The sequence below is a fragment of the Ursus arctos genome, unplaced genomic scaffold (genome assembly GCF_023065955.2).
Source record: "Ursus arctos isolate Adak ecotype North America unplaced genomic scaffold, UrsArc2.0 scaffold_23, whole genome shotgun sequence".
In the NCBI taxonomy this organism is placed as follows: domain Eukaryota; kingdom Metazoa; phylum Chordata; class Mammalia; order Carnivora; family Ursidae; genus Ursus; species Ursus arctos.
In genome coordinates, this window is record NW_026622908.1 from 37,824,730 (window position 1) to 37,847,259 (window position 22,530).

Genomic DNA, 22,530 nt, shown 5'->3' on the forward strand with positions numbered 1-22,530 from the left:
AGGTTATACAAATGCTTAAAATACTGTAATTCCTTGATTGTCAAATAATCATAATGGTCGCTAACAAACAGATGCTTTTTTTTTTTTTTTTTTTTTTTTTTTGCAGTGCATGGCTGCCGTCTGAGTCAGTACCATCCCAGATCACTTCCCCTTTACTGACACAGCATTCTTTCCAAAACTTCTCTATATGATTCTGATCATCTATCAATTCTACTTACAATTCAAATACAGACTTGTCTCACACTCTGTTTTGTTTAAAATGCTGCCTTGTACTTTGGGTACATAAATTAAAATTTACTTGAATAAATGTTAGTAGAAAAATGTTGTAAATTAGGAATATGTACTCTCTCTGAAGTTTGGATGTGAAAACAAAGAGTCATTCTATCAGAAAAAAAAATTTAACAGAGAACACAGTCCACAATTATTTCTCTACATCAGTGGTTCTCAACCTGAAATGATTTTGCCCCCCACCCCCAAGGGACATTTGGCAATGTCTGGAGACAATTTGGGCTGTCACAACTGGGGATGTGGTAGTAGCATCTAATGAGTAGAGGCAGACCCCAGATGCCAGCAGGGCTGAGGTTGAGAAACCCTGCTAGCCATGGTTGCCGCAAACTAGGAAATACTCAAGACAACATGGGTTCATATGATCTTTTGGATTTGTGAGACCACTAACCTTTGTGGTTTAATAGTTAAAATCATAATAAATACAGGATTATAAAGGATTAAATGTGGGAAGCAAAATTCCAAAAGGCGCTTTCTGTTCTTTTCATTGTACTTGTGTAGTTTAAATCAGGAAGGCTTTGAGCAGGATTAACTTTACTTATCTTTCAAGCTAAAATACGCTCTAGTAAAGTAGCAACTGCCTCTGGTCCTATACCTCCTTAAATATGGATTTTTACACTATGAAGGAATAGGATTAAACAGCAAGTGAGACAATTCATCAACTACAAGTGGGAAACTCCTTTTGAAAGAGGGTAGAAGAAATACAAATTTTAGAGACAGGTGGAGTATGGCTCCTTTCTCAGTCCCTTAGTAGGTTACGCTGGGCAATGTAGTCTTTCTGTACCTCAGTATGGGCACTACAGAATAGTTACAGAAACTGTCTACAGAAACTAGAACATAAGGGATGCTCTGTAAGTTTCAGTTCCTTCATATCCCAGTACATGGGATTTGTTTTCACATACATCATGTATTTATTTTGCGTTTACCACCTGCTTATAATCAAATTGACAAGAAAGTAGGTCTTCTGGAAAACTGGACTGATCCTTCACCAGGATCCAAGGCCTGGATATGCTCCAGAATTCTAAGACTCTATGACTCAATGACTGTGATTCTGTGGTTCTAGGAGTGAGGAGAGCAATCACTAAGGCTCATTGCTAAGGGCTCCATGTGAAACTGATGGAAGACCATGATTTTAGCTGCAATGTTCAGTCACTCACTCTTTTAAGAGTTCTACCATTGAATCATGGAGTCATCATCCGAGGTCAAAAGATCGACCCCTGCCATCATTATACAACCAAATGATACAGTACTGACTGCATTTCCCTATGAACCTCATCCCTCTCTGCTGGATTTCCTGAAGGGAGAACCAAAAGTCCTAGGGGTAAGTCCTCTCCCATCCATGGGTTTTCCTGGAAGGGAGAAAAGAAGCTATTTTTCCAGGTGTGTCTGCATGGATGCTTTGATTCCCCTTCTTTTCTCTCACTTTTTGTTGCTAATGTTTCCTTCTTGATTAATCATAAGAACCTCTAAGTCATATGCTTGTACAAATAACTTGATCTTCAGTAGAAGAGCCAATATGTAGCCAATAATACTATTTCCCTAGATTTTGATAAACAAGAGAAATAAAAGTTCTGCTTAGAAATGCACACAGTTTGCCTTAGAAATGTCTTATTTATAAGCATGTCTTAGAAATGCTTCTGGGGGCTTATTTAACTCTGGGAAATAGAGTATTTATTTATTTAGAAAACATCTTTCTTTTTTTATTTAAATTCAATTAGCTAACATATAGTACACCATTAGTTTCACATGTAGAGTTCAGGTAATCATCAGCTGCACATAACACTCAGAGCTCATCACATCACCTGCCCTCCTTAATGCCCACCACCCAGTTACCCCATTCCCCCACCCACTTCCCCTCCAGCCAGTTTGTTTCCTATAGTTAAGAGTCTCTCATGGTTTGACTCCCTCTCTGATTTCTTCCCATTCAGTTTTCCCTTCCTTCCCCTATGATCCTCTGTGCTGTTTCTTATATTCCAAATACGAGTGAAACCATATGATAATTGTCTTTCTCTGATTGACTTCTTTCACTCAGCATAATACTTTCCAGTTCCATCCACATCAATGTAAATTGTAAGATTTCATCCTTTTTGATGTCTGAGGAATATTCTATTGTAGATACAGACCATATCTTCTTTACCCATTTATCTGTTGATGGACATCTGGGCTCTTTCCACAGTTTGGCTATAACTTCCTAACACTGAGGAAATCCTGGGGCTATTTCATGAGGCATTAGTACTGCTCTCTGAATCCTAGCAGAGAGGATGCAGGAAACTGGTGTACTTTTTCCAAACATCTTATTGAGGAGGTGCACTCAGGGCGTGGTGGCACCTCCCTTAGTGCTAAAAGCCATTCATGGAGAGGTTAAACTTCCTCTTTGTGCTGTTACAGGCATTGGGAGTTCTTTAAAAATTATAATCAAAGCTCCATAGTGAGCCACAGGGTAGCCAAAAAATCTTAAGTCATAAAGGTGCCTAGAGGAGAACCACTACTTGTGGGACAGTGCTATAGAGTGTGGCCTGGGGAAAAACCCAGAATGCTTGAGGAGAAGCTGTGTCCTGAGAAGAGCTGCCAACCCCAAGACCAGCATGGTGTAGTCTCCTAACAGGCTGAAAAACCCACTAGATCACTCTCACCTCTAGAGAGGCCCTTGTCTGAAGAGCAGATGGGACACAGAACTCACCCCAGCTTCTCCACTCTACATCAGCAAACTTCAAACTTTTAGAGAAGTGGGCTGAGCTGTAACTGCAAAAGCCTATATTGAATGTGGAAAATGTGTGTGCTGAGGGGTGGGGATAATAGTAGGATGCTGGAGCTACCAAAGGGGAATAAGTTAAGGGTGAATAGTTTGCAGTCCCTGTCCTCAAGAAGCTTGCAAGTAGGTCAGGGTTATAGTTAAATCTGTCTGGTGCAAGGCAAATTGGTAATACCGGGGACATAATAGGTAGTTAGGGATGAGAGTGAGGAATGTGAACCTGAAGGACCCAGGTAAGTGTGATGAGGAAAGAGACACTGGAATTTCTGCAAATCTAAAGGCAGTTGGCACACAGAAGAGGAAGGCATTCATGTGGAAGGAGGTGTGACATAAGCATAACGGGATGCCCCAGGGACCTGGAAGAGTCCAAAGAGACTGGGGCACTTGTGATCTCATGGACCCATTTCTTTCCTCACAGGCTATCCAGATCCTGCTTGCACTGATCATTGTGGGCGTCGGAACTATATTTGCATTTAATTACATCAATTTCTCCCAGAAATTTCCCCTCGTTTTCCTCACAGGATATCCATTCTGGGGAGCACTTATTGTGAGTACCATTAGTCAGGAGCTTTTGAAAAATTAAGGTCAAGGCTGGTTTGAACTGCTTCAGGTGTTGGAATAATGAAACCCATGAATATGGTCCCCAAGGCGACCAGATAGCCAATCCCTTCTGTGGCAAGAGAAGTGATGCCATTTGGTCACTGCATTACCAGCATCACAATAATAACACTCTTAGGTGTACAGTGTTGTAAGTTTCCAAAGCCCTGTGTGTAGAGGAAGTCATGTGCTCCTTACTACCAATGGGAGATCAGATGGGCAAATATCCTACTTTCTCCTTTGCAAATACAGAAATGGAGTTTGAGAGTAGATAATAATTTATCTGACACACAATTTATCTGTGTAGCTGACACACAATGTTACATTAGTTTCAGGTGTACAACATAATGATTTGAAAAGTTTTTACATTATGCTATGCTCACAAATGTAGCTACCATCTGTCACCAAACATCTCTATGACAGTATCACTGACTGTATGCCTTATGCTGTGCCATTTATTCCCATGACTTAGTCATTCCATAACTGGAAGCCTGTTTGTCCCTCTCCCCTTCATCCATTTTCTCCATCCCCCTCCCCCCTCCCCTCTGGCAACTGTTAGCTTGTTCTCTGTATTTATAGGTCTGAATCTGCTTTTTGTTTGTCCATTTTTTTTTATTCCATATATGAGTGAAATCACATGGTATCCTTTTCAGTTTGACTTGCTTCACTTGGCGTAATACCTTCTAGTTCCATCTATGTTGTCTCAACTGGCACAACCTCATCCTTTTTATACCTGTGTAATATTCCACTGAATATACCACATCTTCCTTACCTATTTGTCTATCAATGGACACTTAGGTTGCTTCCATATCTTGGTTATTGTAAATAATGCTGCAATAAACATAGGGGTGCATTTATCTTTTTGAATTAGTGTTTTTTGTTTTCTTTGGATAAATAATCAATAGTGGAATTACTAGATCATATAGTATTTTTATTTTTAATTTTTTGAAGAACCTCCATACTATTTTCCACAGTGGCTATACTAATTTACATTCCCACCAACATTGCATGAGAGTTCCTTTTTCTCCACATCCTCACCAATACTTATTTCTTGTCTTTTTGATTTTAGTCATTTTTAACAGGTGTAAGGCGATATCTCAATTACGGTTTTGACTTGCACTGATTAATAATGTTGAGCATCTTTCATTTGTCTGTTGGCTATGTGTACATCTTCTTTGGGAAAAATTTCTATTCAGGTCCTCTGCCCATTTTTTAATCAGATTGTTTGCTTTTTTTGGTGTTGAGTTGTGTAAGAGCTTTATATATTTTGGATATTAACCCCTTATTGGATATATCATTTGCAAAAATCTTCTCCCATCCAGTAGGTTATCTTTTAAAATTTTGTTGATGGTTTCCTTCACTGTGCAAAAGCCTTTATTTTAAGGTAGTCCCAATAATTTTATTTTTGCTTTTGTTAAACCCTTGCCTTAGGAGACATGTCCAGAAAAATGTTTCTATGGCCAATGTCAGAGGAATTACTGCCTGTGTTCCCTTCTAGGATTTTTATAGTTTCAGATTTAGGTGTTTAATCCATTTTGGGTTTATTTTTATGTCTGGTGTTAGAGAAAGTGGTCCAATTTCATTCTTTTTTACATGTAGCTGTCTAGTTTTCCCAGCATCATTCATTGAAGAGACTGTCTTTTCCCCATTGTTTATTCTTACCTCCTCTATCACAGATTAATTGAACATATAATCATGGGTTTCTTTCTGGGTTTTCTATTCTGTTCTATTGATCTATGTGTCTATTTTTGTGCCAGTGCCATACTGTTTTGATTATTGCAACTTTGTAGCATATCTTGAAATCTGGGACTGTGATACCTCCAGCTTGTTTTTCTTTCTCAAGATCGCTTTGGCTCTTCAGGGTCTTTTGTGGTTCCATACAAAGTACTTCAGTATTATTTGTTCTAGTTCTGTGAAAAATGCTGTTGGTGTTTTGATGGGGATTATAGTGAGCCAAGATGTGGGAGCAACCTAAGGGTCCATAGATAGATAGATTCTTTATGTTCCAGATAAAGAAGTGGCTGAGATAACTATACTAGATTCAAGCCCTCATATCAGCCTTTAGAGAGATCTGCCATGAGAAAGTCTCCCTCCATCAGCTAGAGCAGACACAGTTTGCCCGTCCCTTCCCTCTGCCAGGCCCAGAGCTCAGAATTATCTTTCTATTTAGAGCCCCGCTGGGCAAAACCTCTGGGTGGTATGTTTGGGACCTTAAGGAGGGGCCTGCCTCTTCCAGCTGACCCTGGCAAAAGGGGTATTTTTCAGTGCTGAGTATGCCCAACACAATATTTCATCTTACATCAGTGCCTACTCTTCTTCCTTGATGCTCAGGTGGAAAGACTATATGGTCAAGGAGATTCACAGACATACAGACTACAATATAATCTCCAAAGGAAATTATAATATACAATGTTATGCTATAATTTACTTTGGAGATTATATTGTAAGGGAGTCAAACACATCACCTGTTAACTTTTATCTCTTTTCTTCTTAACAGTATGTTATTACAGGATACCTCACAGGAATTAATGACAAGGAAAAATGTCTGGTAAGTTACTTTTGTGACTTCTACATAATTTATGACCTTCTACTTGCTTTACATCATCTTTGTATATAAAGCCTTTAATAATTAAGGATCTCCCGGGAAAATCTTTAGACATCAAATTTGCAGTTCAGGTCATTCCTATTTGCCAATGTCACTGTTAGCCTTCACCCTTCTACTAGTTCCCATTTCCCTGGTCAAGTAATCTGAAAGAGTTACTCATTGGAAACCATTCTACATTCCTCTAACTCAATGGTTCTTAACGGAGAATAATTTTGCCTCCTCCCCCAGAAATATCTGACAGTATCTGAAGACATTTTTAGTTGTCACAACTGGGTTTCAGGGTACTATTGTTACCTAGGGGTCGCAGTCAGGAATGTTTCTAAACATCCTAAAATGCACAGAAGGTCCACCATAACAAAAAATAAATGATCTAACCCAAAATGTCTGTAGTGCCAAATCTGAGAAACCCTACTCTAACCAAAACCAATCCCAGGATCACTGTAATCTCCCTGCCCCTCATCCCCACCAACAGAAGCTTTTCTACAGGACCTGCCCAAAGTCTGCAGGAAAGAGTCTGACATTGATGGCAGATCATTCTGGGATGGAATCAAGGCTATCACTCATTGCTGTGTCAACTTGAAGGGAAAAGTACCTACTTCAAAGGGCTATTCTGAGAATTTAATAAGATATTACATTATAGGGGTGCCTGGGTGGCTCAGTCGGTTAAGTGTCTGTCTGCCTTTGGTTCAGGTCATGATCTCAGGGTCCTGCAATTGAGCCCCACATCAGGCTTCCCGCTCAGTGGGGAGTCTGCCTGCCCCTCTCCCTCTGCCCCCCACCCCTGCTCGTACTCTGTCTCGCTCTGCTCTCTCTCTCTCAAATAAATAAATAAAATCTTTTAAAAAATATACTATGTATAAAAGATACTTAAAAATTTATATTCCCTTCTAACAACTCATTTTTTTAAGGCTCTAGAGATGTAAGGGTTCTCTTGAAGCCATTTTGACTGTGTTTTTATGGTCCTTTGTCATTTTCCTCCAGGCATAGCTACAGACCATAGGAAAGCTCTGAGGGGATGAAAGCCACCATCTCTCTCTACCTGTAGAAATAAATACAGACAATGCAGATAAAGTCCAAATGCTGCTGTTCTTTCCATATCGATTCCCTTCAGAGCTGAGGAATAAACTAAGGATAGGCAGACTGACCCCAGACTCACTGAGAGCTATGCAGAAGAAGGCAGGCAGGACACCACGGAGGCAGGAACACTGAATTGGGTATCCGAAGATCTGGCTTTCCATCCCAGCTCTGCCACCAACTGCAGGATTCACGCAGTCCCTGAACCTTATTAAGCTGTAATGTGGGGATAACAAGTGATCTGCCTACATCACAAAACCATAATGAGCATCAGATGAGACAAAGGCTGGGCATATTCTTTGCAAACCATAAAGCCCAATACAAACAGGAGGTTGCTTACTTAGAAATTTTAGTCCATTAAAGGTCCTATGAGAGCCAGAACAGAGCCCAGAAAGAGCAAAGGACTGAGGATTGATAGAGATAGAATGTCTGTATGTCCCTGTACATTTTCTACCAAAATGCCTGTTTGTAGTAAAGACTTGTGCTTGAGGTAAGCATTAAGTCATAGGTATACTTCCAAGTCCTGCCACACGAAGCCACAACTGCTCCTGGATAGGACAGGCTGGGTAAACGTGTCACTGCATCTCTCATCACAACAGGCATACACAATCAAGATACAGTAAATATCTGAGATATGAGGCTTTTCTTTGTTTTTCCTTTAAAAAAGCAATAGCAGTGTTGGGAGCCGGTATGAATAAGACAGTTCCCCCTTCCTGGCATACAGTGGGGCAATCAGGACTTTTAATAACTTCTATGTTGGGACACTGAAATCAAGAACGGAAATCATTAAACCCCCGTTTAAATTTGTTGCCTTCAGTAAATATGTTAGTGACTTAGTTGGCTACTGTTTGAATCCCTGGGAGAATAAATGAAAACCACACAAAGGCAGGACCTCATCTACTGTGTCGATCTTTGTGTCTCATGGGCCTAATGCAGTGCTGGACACATAGCTGGGGCCCACTAAACACTTGTTAAAATAAATGAGTAAGTGAATACTGCCCTAAAATTAGGTGACATTATTCTCATTTTTTGAGGTAAAAATCGAGATTCCGAGAGATTAAGTTACCTTGTACAAGGCCCTTGTTCAATAGGATTCAAAATCAGGTCTAATTACAAGGTGAAGATATTTCCTAACACACCATTTTCCTTGTAGATTACAAAAGACCGTGCGTGAGGATAAAATGAAAGTTTTCTTTAGCATTATCCATAGGGCACTCCTTCTTCTCTACCTGTTCTCTTTCTTGGCTTCCTAGCTCATTCTAAAACTTAGTTTGCCTTCTGACTTCAGTGAATCAGGATTTAACTTACCATGCCTTTCAGGCATACTGACCTGACGGAACAATTCATCCCTGAGGCGTATTTGGAAAGACAAAGGCACTATGAATTTCTTACAAGGTATTTTTGGTTTGGGTTGGGTTTTATTTATTTTAATATTATTTTCAAAACTGTTTTTCAGGGACAAGGTGCCACGGCCATGAATGTTATCAGTTCCTTGGTTGCGGTGGCTGGGATTACTCTAACCATTATCAGCTACAGATACCAGCACAAGTACTGCCAGGTGCCTTCCCTCGAAGGAATATGTGTTATAGGTAGAATTCTTTTCAATGTAAGTGGTCCTACTCTGTACGGTGAATCTGTACAATCTTATTTGAACTATGTTCATGATGCATCAATTCATTACTTTTGATTCCAAAAATGGAAGTTAATTAGCATTTGAGCTGACTGTTGAGAAGTGTATTGTGATTCAGGATCTGAATCCTGGTTTTGTAAGTTCTCTGAGCCCCAGTTTCCTTTGTGTGGAAAATGAAGATGATAAGAATATGTCTTGCATTGGGGTGTCATGAGGATTACTTAAATTGGAACACTGCCTGGCACAGTGTAAACAGTCATAGGTTTTGGCTATTACTATTAGTACGACATGGATTGGATTAAATTCTACCTGTAAAGGAGTAGGGAGGAGCAAAATGACCTAAAGTTTACTCAACTGGGGTGCCTGAGTGGCTCAGTCGGTTAAGTGGCTGCCTTCGGGTCAGGTCATGATCTCAGTGTCCTGGGATCAAGGCCAGCATTCCACCGCATCAGTTTCTCTGCTCAGTGAGGTGTCTGCTTCTCCCTCTCCTGCTGCCCCTCCCCCAGCTTGTGCTCTCTCTCTTACGATCTCTCTCTCAAATAAATAAATAAAATCTTTAAAAAATAAAGTTTACCCAGTTAATACTAAAAACAAAATATAGTGGGAGCAGGTGTTTGAGCCACTTAATAAAGTATTTTAATAATTTTAGAACATAAGTCATTTTACACAAATGTAGCAATTTTATTCATTACAACAGATGAGATGTACCGTTGCCAGGAAACACAACTCTAAGTGTAATTTTCAGTATTTATCTAGTAAGCATTCAATGACATCATTTTTATGCATGTCAATGACTCCAAAAGGCCTTGCCCTTTACTTCACCAAGTAAATCCTGGGCTTTCATTTTATTTCTGCCAGCCACATCTTGAAGGTTTTTGTCTTAGAACATTAATGAGATTTGACCTGTTTGGATGGAAGTGAAAAAGAATCATGGGAAATTGTCTCCCCCAATAAAGGAGGAAAGAGAAAAGAGCTACCAGTTCCTGGATACGAGATCTTTAATCCTCACAACCATCCACAAAAGCAAGGCTAAGAACTCTCTCGTATGTTCTGAGATAAACTCCAGAATTAGACTCAAAAACAGTTACTAAGGAAAGCCAGAAAACTATACGAGGAACACAGTCCTGTCCTAACTGGGCCAAGACATACAACATTATAATCCCTTACTCTCTTTTCCTAGTGGACAGGAGACCACTACTGTACATTATGTTAGTATATGTTAGAAACTGTATACTTGACAGTTAAATGTCCAGGTTTTTGACTCTGCATGGATGGCAACTGCAGGATTAGTTTCTATATACAGAATCAGGGAGAACCCGTTCCAAGATCTCACGTGTATGACTCAACAATTCCTTGGTGTAATTTAAATATCACAAATAAGGTTTAAAAAAAAAAAGCCAGGACCGTGGGCTATAGACATCTCCTGAATGGACCCCTGTCCCAAAGACCAATCCACTGTCTACACTGTGGCCAGAGCCATCATTTAAAAATGCAAATCTGAGCACATTACACAATGGCTTCTTGTGAAACACAGAATTAAGACTCAAATCTTAAAAGGCTTACAAGACCCTATAATACCTACCTTGCCTACCTTTGCAACATTGTTCCAGGTCTTTGTCCTTCTTACTCCACACATCCGGCACTTCCTCAAATTCCTTAATGTATTAAATACCCACTGTCCCAGGACCATAAGACAAGCTTTCTCTTGCTTCCAATGTTTCCCAGCCTGGTGCCTACCCTTTTCCACCTCCCCAGTTAAAACTCCTCCTCATTCTTGAACCTCAGTTTAAACTTCACTTCATTGAGGAGTCCTTCCTGATTGCACCTCTACCCTTCCCAGTGCTGACCTCTTTGGATCTCCCATTACAGTAGTGTGTAGCTCCCAATATTTTTCATGGCACTTATCACACTTCAGTTAAGTAAATAATTGTCTAATTATTTGCCACTGTTTGCCTCCCTTATTATAAGTTCCACAATGACCAAGAACAGGTCTATCTTGCCCAACAGCAAATTTACAGTAGACACTTCATACATTTTGGTTTTACCAACAAATGGGGGAATACCCAAGCTTCTGAATGTGTTGCAGGGAAACCAAGCTTCAGACAGACTCAGTTGCTTGACCAGGTTAAGTGTTGCCTGACTGCACCCTGCTTTTCCAGTCTCCCCAACCCAAGCTTTCTGGACACCACGCTATTTCTTACCCTGCTTTTTGATCTAACTATTATCTTAAAGCAGAGTGTGCAGAACAGCAGTCTGTGGGTTATATCCAGCCTGCAGATATGTTCTATTTGGTTCACACAAGTGAATGAATAGCTGGAAAATGTCACATTAAAAATATGCATATCCAGCTTCCTTAGGAAAGAAAAAAAATATCATGGGACCCATGTTCCCACGTGGTAACCACTGGTCAGAAGTGATTAATGGACACATTCTAGGAACGCTTATTCTCTACTGTCTCCCCTCTTAACCGTTCCACTCATTTGGGATGATTGCCTGCCTCCTATAAGCACTGGAGTTTGTTATCCACACTTACCAAAATGACGTAAGATGAAAATTGTTCAATCACTAATGGCTATGGAAGCATCTAAAATGTGGGTTTTCCCCTATTTGGTCCTACAGTGTAAGTAGTCCTTGGCTTATATCTTTAAAATGATACAGCTTTCATTCCAAATGCCATATATTTATCCTTATTATTTGCAGGGAATTTTGTCAGTCTTACTGGTCATCAGTATAGTAGAGCTCAGCATCGCTGTGACTATTGCCTCCTTCAGAAGCAAGTGCTGGACAAACGCCGATGAGGTGCGTTCAATGGTGTTATAAGAACAGATTCCTATTGGGACACTGCAAGATGACCTCTGGTCTAACAGCTGCCAAAGCAGTATTCTCAGATGCTGAACTAAAACTTCTAAGGTGAAGAGGGTCAAGGAGAGATAAGCTTAACATTGATGGCTCACTCCACACTTTGAAATAACTATGCCTCTTTTTCTTGCCCTCTGCAATATCCAGTAGACTCTGTTCAGACATTTTACCTTATCTCCCTGACAAAATACATGAAGAGAAACAGACTTAATGGGAACCCATATTACTATGTCATGGGGAGCTTACACCTGGGCCATAAGGGTGTGTGAGACAATCCCCTCACCAGAAGGGAAGGAGAGAAGAAAAATAAAATTTAACAGCAATACTCATCAAAACTATCAAGACTCCCTTATTTTACCTTTGAAAGAACTAAAGCACAAAGAGTACCCTTTCCAGTGTCACAGAACATCAGGATTCTGACTAAAATAATGAGGCTCCAGAGCCTGCTGTCTCAATCCCAAAAAACCATTCCATGCCCTGTGTAAGGTGGGTGTTTTTCTTTTACATCGATTTTATAGAAGTTTAATTTACTAACAGTAAAATGCACCCATTGTAAGTGTACCTAATTCAAGGAGTTTAGACAAATCGTAAACCCCTGTTTAGCTACCATCATAATCAAGATACAGGGAATTCCTAGGGTGCCTGGGTGGCTCAGTTGGTTAAGCATCTGCCTTCAGTTCCGGTCATGGTCTCAGGGTCCTGGGATCCAGCTCCTCATCAGGCTCTCTGTTCAGCAGGGATCCTGCTTCTCCTTCTCCCTCTGCTGTTCCCCTGGCTTGTGCTCTCTCTCTCTCACTCTCCTCAAATAAATAAATAAAATCTTAAAAAAATATACAGTGAATTCCTATCACCCCAAAAGATTCTCTGGAACCTCTTCACAGTCAGTATCTCTGTCCTGATAAGTTTTTACTTTTTCAATCTTCATATACATGGATCATAAATAAGTACTCTTTGTGTCCAGATTTCTTCCACCAAGAAACATATCCATGAACTTCAGCCATGGTGTTGCATGTATCAATACCATGTTCCTTTTATGTGAGGTCACGCCACAATTTGTTTATCTGTGAACTTCCTGATGCGCATTTGGTTGCCATGGAACATTTGAGTTCGTGTCTTTGTTGTAGACATACAGTTTCATTTCTCTTGGAGCGTCATATCTAGGATTTGGTTGCCAGGTCAGATGGCAAGTGAATGTTTAACTTTGTAAGAAAATGTCAAACAGTTCTCCAAAGTGGCTATATCATTTTGCCTTCTTATCAGCAATATATGAGAGGTATAAAACGTTGATGGTTCACTCCACCCTTTGAGATAACTATGCTTCTTTTTCCTGTCCTCTCTGCTATCCAGTCATCTCTGTTGAGACATAGCTCCTTATCTCCCCGCCAGGTTGCTCCATATAATCACCAACACTTGGAATTGCCAGTTGTATTACTAATTTTGCTCTTCTAGCGGGCATATAGTGGAATTTCATTGTAGCTTTAATTTGCATTTCCCTGATGACAAATGATGATGAGTTTTTTTGTGTTTATTGTGCATTTGTATATCTTCTTTTTTTTTGGAGATGTGTCTGTTCAAATCGTTAGCCAACTTTTATTGCATTATCTTATTGAGTTATAAGAACTTAAATAATTCTTAATACAAGTCTTTTTTTGAGATATGTGTATTGCTAATATTTTCCCCAGCCTTGGCTTGCCTTTTCATTTTCTTAGTAGTTTCTTTCAAATAACAAACTTGTTGAAGTCCAACTTATGATTTATTTTCTTTTATGGTTAGTCCTTTTTGTGTTCTAACAAAGCTTTGCTTATACCAAGACTGTAAAGATTTTCTTCTCTATATTCTTGTAGAAGTCTTATAGTGTTAGTTTTTGTGTTTAGGTCTGTAACAGATTTCAAGTTAACTTCTACATATTATATAGCTGTGAGGTAAGAAGTTCATGCACCCCCCACCATGGAGAAACCCAGCTATGCCAACGCTATTTGTTGAAAATACATTGTTTTCCCCCACTACTTTGGCACCTTGGTTGAAAATTAATTCACCTCGTATTTATAGGTCTCTTTTGGACACTATTTTGTCCCATTGATCTGTATGTCTATCCTTCCACATATTACACACTGTCTTAATTTCTGCAGGTTTCGTATAGTAACCTTTTTTTATTGTGGTAAAATATACATAGCGTACTATTTACCATCTTAGCCATTTGTTAAGTACACAATCCAGTGGCATTAAATATATTCAGAATGATGTGTAACCATCACCACTATCTATGCCCAAAACTTCTTCATCATCCCAATATAAACTCTGTACCATAAACATAACTCCCCTTTCCTCCACCTTCCACCCCCTGGTAACTTCTAGTCTATTTTATGTCTCTACGTCTACTTTCCATTATCTACTGATTATTCTAGATAATTCATAAAAGTGAAATCATATACTTCTCCTTCTCTATCTGTTTTACTTGACTAAACATGTTTTCCAGGTTCATTCATATTCATCTATCAAAATTTCGTTCCTTTTATAGATGAACAGTAGTCCATTTTGTGTATATTCCACATTTTGTCTATCTATTCATCTGCTGATGGACACAGCTTTTTTGCACCATTTGGCTATTGTGAATAATGCTGCTAGGAACGCTCGTATACAAATATCTGTTCTAGTTAATTCTTTTGGATATATATCTAAGAGTGTAATTCCTGGATCATATGGTAGTTCTGTATTTAACCTTTTGAGAAACTGCAAAAATGTTTTGACAATGGCTGCATCATTTTACATTCCCATCAGCAGTGCACAAGGGTTCCAATTTCTCCACATCCTCACCAACATTTATCTCTTTTCATTATAATAACCCTCCTAATGGGTATGCAGTGGTAGATACCTCATTGTGATTTTGATTTGAATTTCCTAGCAATTAGTGATGTTGAGTATCTGTTCATCGACCTACTGATTGTATATCTTCTTTGGAAAAATGTTTATTATAGTCCTTTGCCCATTTTTAATTGGGTTGTTTTTGTTGTTGTTGTTGAACTGTGGGAGTTCTTTATATATTCTGGATATTAACCCCTTAGTAGATATATGATTTGCAAATATTTTCTGTCATTCTCTAGGTGTCTTTTCCTGTTCTTGACAGTAGTTTTTGATGCACAACAGTTCTTAATTTTGATGAGGTTCAATTACTACTTGTTTCTTTTGTTGTCTGTGTTTTCAGTGTCATATCCATGGAATCACTGCCAAATCCAATGTCATGAAGAATTCCCTCAATATTTTCTATGAGTTTTACAGCTTTGGCTACTTTTAGCATTAGATCTTTGATCTATTTTGAGTTCAATTTTATATATGGTGTAAGGCAAGGCTCCAAATTCATTTTTTCCATGTGGATATCCTGTTTTCCAGCACTATTTGTTGAGACTATCCTTTCCTCCACTGAATGGTCTTGGCACTCTTGTCAAAAATCAATCTATGAGGGTGCCCAGGTGGCACAGTCAGTTGAGCATCCAACTCTTGGTTTCAGCTCAGGTCATGATCTCGGGGTCATAGGACTGAGCTCTGTGTCAGGCTCCATACTCACCCTTGTATTGGGGACATAAATCTCATTTGGTCATGATGAATAATCCTTTTGATATATTGCTATATTTGACTTACTGATATTTTGTTGAAAATTTTTGCATCTACATAGACAAGAGATATTGTTAATTTCCTATTCTTGCAATGTCTTTATCTGGCATTGGTATCAGGGTAATGTCAGCCTCACAGAATGAACTGAAAAATTTTCCCTTCTCTTCAATTTTTTGGAAGAGTAAAGAGAATGAATGGTATTAATTCTTCTTTAATATTTGTGAATTTTTCAGTTTTCCTTGTATCATTAGTTTCTATCTTCATCCAGGTATGGCCAGAAAAGGCACTTTGTAGGGTATCTTTTAACTCTATTGAGACTTGCTTTGTGGCATAATATGTGGTCTGTTCTGAAGAATGTCCCACGTGCACTTAAGAAGAGTATGCTTTTTGCTGTTGTTGGTTGCAGTGTTCAGGATATGTCTGTCAAGTCTAATTGGTTTACTGTGTTGTTTAAGCCCTTTATTTCTTTATCATCTGTCTGGTCGCTATACCAATTTTGAAAGTAGGGTATTGAAGCCTCCAACTATTCTTGCTGAAATATTTCTCTCTTCCACTTTATCAATTTTGCTTCATATATTTTGAGGGTCTGTTATTAGATGTATAAAAGTTTATAATTGTTGTATCTTCATCTTCTGTTGAAACTTTTATTAATATATAAAGTCCTTCTTTGTCTCCTATAACCTTTTTTGATTTTAAAGTTTATCTGATATTAGTATAGCCTCCCCCTCAAGTTTTCTTTTGGTTGCTATTTGCATGGAATAGTTTTTTTCAATAATTTCACTTTCAATCTCTTTGTGCCTTGGATCTACAGTGAGTCTCTTGTACACAGTATATAATTGAGCTGTTTTGTTTTGTTTTTTATCCATTCGGCCATCTCTGTCTCTTGATTGCAGAGTTTAAACCTTTTACATTTAAAGTAAATACTAATAAGATGAACTTCTACCATTTTTTATTTGCTTTCTATATGCCTTATAGCAAGTCACTTAGGCTCTGTTCACTTTTTTGAATTCTTATTCTGTTCCTCAGACTCAATAATTTCAATGGTTCTACCTTCAAGTTCATTGGTTATTTCTTCTGCCTCCTCAAATCTGCTTTGGAATCCCTCTTGTGTATATTTTATTGTACTTTTCAGCTCCAGAAATTCCTTTGAGTTCTGCTTTATAATTATATCTCTTCATTGATACTCTGATTTTGTTCATACATCATTTTCCTGTATTTGCCCATGACTTTCTTTAGCTCTTTTAGCATCCTTAATATAGTTGTTTCAAAGTGTTTGTCTAGTAAGCATGATGTCTGGGCTTCCTTGGGTATGTTTGTGTTCATTAATTTTGTTTCACTGAATAGCCCATACTTTCCTGATTCTTTGTATATCTTGGGATTTCTTTTGTTGAAAAGTCAACATTTGAATCTTATTATGTGTTAACTCTGGAAATCAGATTATCCATCTGCCTTTGGGTTTTGCTAGGGGGTTTTGTTTGTTTGTTTTATTGCTGTAGAGCTTCTCTGTGCCAGAGATAAGCCTGAGAGGAAAGCTTCAGGTCTTCTCAAGTCTATTCTGAGCCTGCATCATTTCCTGGGCATGCATGTTGGGTTTCTACATTCTCCCATAAATACCATTGCTTTTAAATATCAAGAAAACAAAACAAACCAAAAAACAAAAATAGTTGGAAGTTGAATAGTTTCTTCTAGAAGCTGTTTCAGCCAGTATGGGTTGAAATAATGGCATCTAGCCTCTGTGCCTACACATCAGTGATCAGAAGCAGCAATCTGCAATAAGAATACAGAAACCTGATATTTGGAAGACATGATCCTAAATTGCCCATCCTGGCTCCAGCAACATGGGTTGCCATCCCCCAGCTGCCTGTCAGGGGCTCGGAGTGGGAGACAGGTAGTCACTACTATGCTGAAGGCTTAAATTGACTGACATAACCTACGAATTTACCAGCTAAGTTTTCCACTGGAAGCTGCAGGTGTTCACATAGACTCCAGAGTTGCAAAATAGTTATTTCAGAGTGTTTCCGCCAGTACAATTGCTGTATAGATGAACAGACAGATTCCAGGAGCTCCCTTATTCTGCTTTCTTCTTCGAGGTTACCCTAGAATAATTCTTAAAATCAGATAGTGTAAATCTTCTAACTTTGTTGTTTTCAAAACCATTTTTGGCTGTCCTACATCCTATAGATTTCCGTATAAGTTTTAGAATTAGTTTATTAATTCCTAAAAAAATGCTGCTAGGATTTTGATTGGAGTTTCACTAAACTTATAAATGATTTAGGAAAAAATTACTTGTTAGTAATATTAGTCTGCTTGCCCATGTCATAGAATATGTCTACATTTTCTTACATATCCTTTTATTTCTCTCAGTAATATTTTGTAGTTTTCAATGTATAAGTCTTTAGCATATTTTGTTAAATTTATCCCTAAATACTTCATGCTTTTTCCTGCTATTGTACATGTATTTTAAAACTTTATTTTCCTAATATCCATTCCTACATATAGAAATGCAATTTACTTTTATATACTGGTATACATTTAATTCACTATTGCAAGTTCTAACTTCCATAAAACACTAGAACACAAATACAATTTGGCCAAGTTCTTTGTCACTTTATAGCCAAGATCACTTTTCTTCTAGTCTCCAATAACATATTCCTCGTTTCTGTCTGAGACCTCATCAGAATGACCTTTATCTTTCATAGTTCCACCAACATTTCATTCAGAATTACTTAGGTATTCTCTAAGAAGACTGAGGCTTAATCTATGGCTCTCCTTTTCTCTTCCTGGGCCCTCACCACAACTGCCCTTAATGGTTCATTCACAGCAATATAATGCCCATTCACAGCAATATAAGCTTTTTCTAGTATGCACCTCCAAACTCCTCCAGTCTCCAAACATTACCCAGTTCCAAATCTGCTTCTACATTTTTAGATATTTGTTACAGCAGCACTCCCACTTCTTGGTATCTGTTTATGTCTGAGTCCATTTGGGCTGCTGTACCAAAGACAGAGTTGCTTAAACAACAAATATTTATTATTCATAGTTCTGAAAGCTGGGAAGTCCAAGATTCAGATTCAGGCATATTCAGGTTCCTGATTCATAGCTGGTAACCTCACTGTATCCTTGAATGGAGTAAGGGGCAAGGGAGCTCTTTCGGGTCCTTTTATAAGGGCACTAACTCCATTAACAAGGGCCCAGCCCCATTATCTAATCTCCCTCCCAAAGAGTCTACCTCTAAATACCACCACATTGGAGATTAGGTTTCAACATATAAATCTGGAGGGACACAAACATTCAATTTAGAGCACCTATGTACTATCTAACGATATCTAACTGCTTACCATCTGCCATCACACAATGCTGCATCATAACATAGTGTTTTGGTACCCACTATTTCTTTCTACCTGGATTTCAACTCTTATCTTACTTCATCTGAACTTTTTGCCTAAGGAATTCCTACTCATCCACCAAGACATGGATCTAATATCACCCTTCAATGAAGCATTTCCTGGCACTCAAAATTAGGTCATCTTCTACACTCCCATAAAGCATTTAGTACCTATTTCTATAATAACATTTGCTAAATTGTATTGCTATCTATTTTTATCTTGGTATACCTATCATTGTGAGTACCTTACAGATGAAACCCACATCCAATTATTTTTGATCTCCAGTATCTAGTTCATCTAGTAGGTGAACAGTAAATCATTATAAAACTGAATATATGGGGATACCTGGGTGGCACAGTCAGTTAATCATTGGACTCTAGGTTTCAGCTCAGGTCTGATCTCAGGGTCATGAGATTGAGCCCCGCATTGGGCTCCACACTCAATGAGGAGTCTGCTTGAATTTCTCTCTCCCTCTTCCTCTGCCCCTCCCTACTTGCTCTCTCTTCCTCTCATTGAAATAAATAAATCTTTTTTAAAAACCAAAAAACTGAATACATGAGTATTAAGTGGATAATTTTAAATTTCTGAGACACTTTATAATATTAAGTATAGGAAGAATATTTCAGACAATCTTAATCAAATTCCCCTTTTCAATATTTGAGATAATGGTGGGTGATGACTTGTCCAAAATAAAACCAATGAGTTGATGGCAAAGGCAGCGCTAGTAATGGTATTTGTTTTCTGACTCCTTGTGTAGATGTTATGTTCTATCTACTACCTTAAGGCAGAGATGAAAAATCATTTGGGAATACAAGAAAAAAAGAACATCAAAATTTGGTTGTTACATTAATGTTTCCCCTACCCCTTGGTTTTATAGATTGTATTTTTCTTGCCTTCGGATGTTACTCAAGATAGTGAACTATCTGCCCCTGAAGAAAATGCCACAATACAATTTGAGCTTCAAGAACAGTCTTCCACTGATGATTCCACAACAAACAAGCAACCTGTTTTCATTGGAGGCTATACTTTCTTCAAGTTAAGAATCTCAAAAAATCCGTTGGCCTTTCGACATTCAAGGAGGAGAAGTAGCAATATTTATTATACATCTTCTGAATCTATGCTAGATGAACAATATAAAAATATTCCTCCACCTTCACAACTTCATGAAGAACAAACTAAGCTGAAACCTTTGCCTCCAACATCAGATAAAAAGCCCACAGAAAATATTCCATACACTGAACAACTGAAAGATGAAGATCTAAAACCTGCTATCGCACAATCCCCAAAAAAGCAAACCCAGCTGCTGCAGCCTCTAGCTTCACCACTCCAAGTTATTCCATCCTATTCTACAAAAAAACTCCAAGCGTTACCACCCAAAGACTTGCTATCCCACGCTGTGCCGGTACAAGCCCCAAAACCCTATGTTACACATCCTCATGGCCCAACATCAGAAGACATGCCGTACCAAGACCTATCATCCCAAGACACACAATCCCTAGATATCCCATCTCAAAATGTACCATACCAAGACATATCATATCAGAATGCACCATACCAAGACATGCCATCTAAAAACATGGCATCCCAAGACATGCTGTCCCCATATCCACCACCCCAAGGCATAACTAACCAAGATCTGGTTTCCCAAGTACCAGCTCTGCCAGCACAAGTCGTGCTATTTGATGCTCCAACATTTCATGCTGCACAGTCCTCTAATATACAACGCCTAGATCAGCAGTCCCTTCAACAACAAAATCAGCAATTTATGCAAGTAGCATATCAAGACATGCAATCAGAAGTCAAGTTACTGACCCAAGAATGGAAATCTAAGGAGGAATTCCACAGCAGGAAATTCTCAAAGTGGCAACACCTAGACTGGCAAAACAAAAACTGGCAATCTCTAAAGTCAAATAATTTAGAGGAGCAAAACAAAGTCTTGCAATATCCAAAACAGAAATCCCCAGACCGGCAAATCCAAGGCCAGCAATCTCCAAAAAGGAAATCCCTAGACGAGCACATCAAGGGCTGGCTATCCCCAAAGAGGCGCTCCACAGATAAGCAAATCCAAGTTAAGCAAGACAGACAGAAACACCCAGATCAGCAAGCTGAAGGCCAGCTGGCCCAATGGGAACAATCCCGAAGGCAACAATCCCCCTATGGACAAGGTGAAGATCAACAGGACAAAGAAAAGCAATCCCCAAAGAAACAACACAAAGATAGACAAGATAGAGCTCTACAGGTTTATAAGGAGCAAGCCCTCATGAAACACACCCATCAAGCTGAAGACCTGCAGGTCCAAGAGCAGCTACATCAAGATGGGCAATTCCAAATCCAGGAGTACCAAGGCTGGCAATTTTCAGGCCAACAATCCCAAGACTGGAGACTTCAAAGCTGGAGAAGCAAAGACTGGAAAGTGCAGGAAATACAATTAGAAATGCCGCATTCCCTAACGTGGGACTCTCAAATCCGGCAAACCCAAGATCTATTAGAGAAAGAATCTGTAAAGCAGAAAGCCCTACAACAAGAAGTCCAAACTGTGCATGCCATAACTCGACATCAACAATTACAAAGCATTCCATTTCAAGACAGTCAGTATCAAGATAAGAACCAACAAGACCTTAAATCCACAGATACCCAAAAAGAAGCTATGCAAACAGACACCATGCAAACGAAAGACAACAAACTAAAAGACATGAAACAGGAGAGCCAAAACCTATACGACCTGCAGTCAGAAGACAAAAAGCCAGATTTTAATTGTTCCTCCTGCCAAAGCTCAGTACAAGACACACATTTCACTTCTACGTCTGATATAAATTCAGAACAAGATGTGCAGAAAAACATTTCAACTTGCTCAACTTCATACCAAGAAGATATTACTTTAACTTCTACCTCATGTTACCCTAAAGACCAACAGCAACCTGAAGACTGTGACTAACATGCAAAATCTACCCAAATGCCACACTGCTCCTAATTATGGAAGCAAAACAAGGAAGAACAATATAGTCTTCTCCAACCTATGTTCTCAAGTATAGTTGCTACCTTATTCACTCAGCAGAAAACAAAGGGCATGCAGAACACTCAAAGGATTTGTCCTTAATTAAAATAAAATGGCAACAAATATTAATGCTATATCAAAACTTTTTGGGTTTGAAGGAGTAATTCACATTTAAATTCTGTTACCAGTATGAGTGTTTCAATTTATGATCACCAATTCAGTTTACAGCTGAATACATTTTTTACTGACGTATAGTTGACATACAATATTAGTTGCAGGCATACAATGTAGTGATCCGACAATTATATACATTATGAAATGCTCACCACATACGTGTAGTTACCATTTGTCACCATATGAAGTTATTGTAATATTATTGACTATATTCCCTATGCTGTACTTTTAATCCTGTTTATTTTAAAACTAGAAGTTGTACCTCTTAATCCTCTTCACCTATTTCACCTACTCCCCCCAAACCACCAGTTTTTTCTCTATTTATGAGTCTATTTCTGTTTTACAGTTTAATATTTAAATGGACCTACTTTTCTATGGTGCTAAAATTCCTTGCCTCCTCCTCTGGGTATTATAGGGGCTCAGTAAGTCAACCAGGAAGTCTATGTAGGCTCTCAAAGGGCTCAAGAACCAAGAGTCAGTGAGAAATAAAAATCAATCCCACCATTCCCCTGCTTTCCTGTTTTCAATCACCCAATTTACAACTACCTCCACAAATCTATGTTG

General features: G+C 38.7%; 1 protein-coding gene across 1 annotated transcript; it reads left to right on the forward strand.

Annotated features, from left to right (window-relative positions):
• The first annotated feature begins 1,468 nt into the window (after positions 1-1,468).
• On the forward strand, positions 1,469-21,732 carry MS4A14 (membrane spanning 4-domains A14). Its single transcript, XM_026487721.1, has 6 exons — positions 1,469-1,606; positions 3,456-3,584; positions 6,132-6,182; positions 8,770-8,919; positions 11,644-11,742; positions 19,675-21,732. Exons 1-6 carry the CDS (start codon positions 1,469-1,471, stop codon positions 21,730-21,732), a joined length of 2,625 nt encoding a protein of 874 aa, XP_026343506.1.
• Positions 21,733-22,530: the final 798 nt, after the last annotated feature.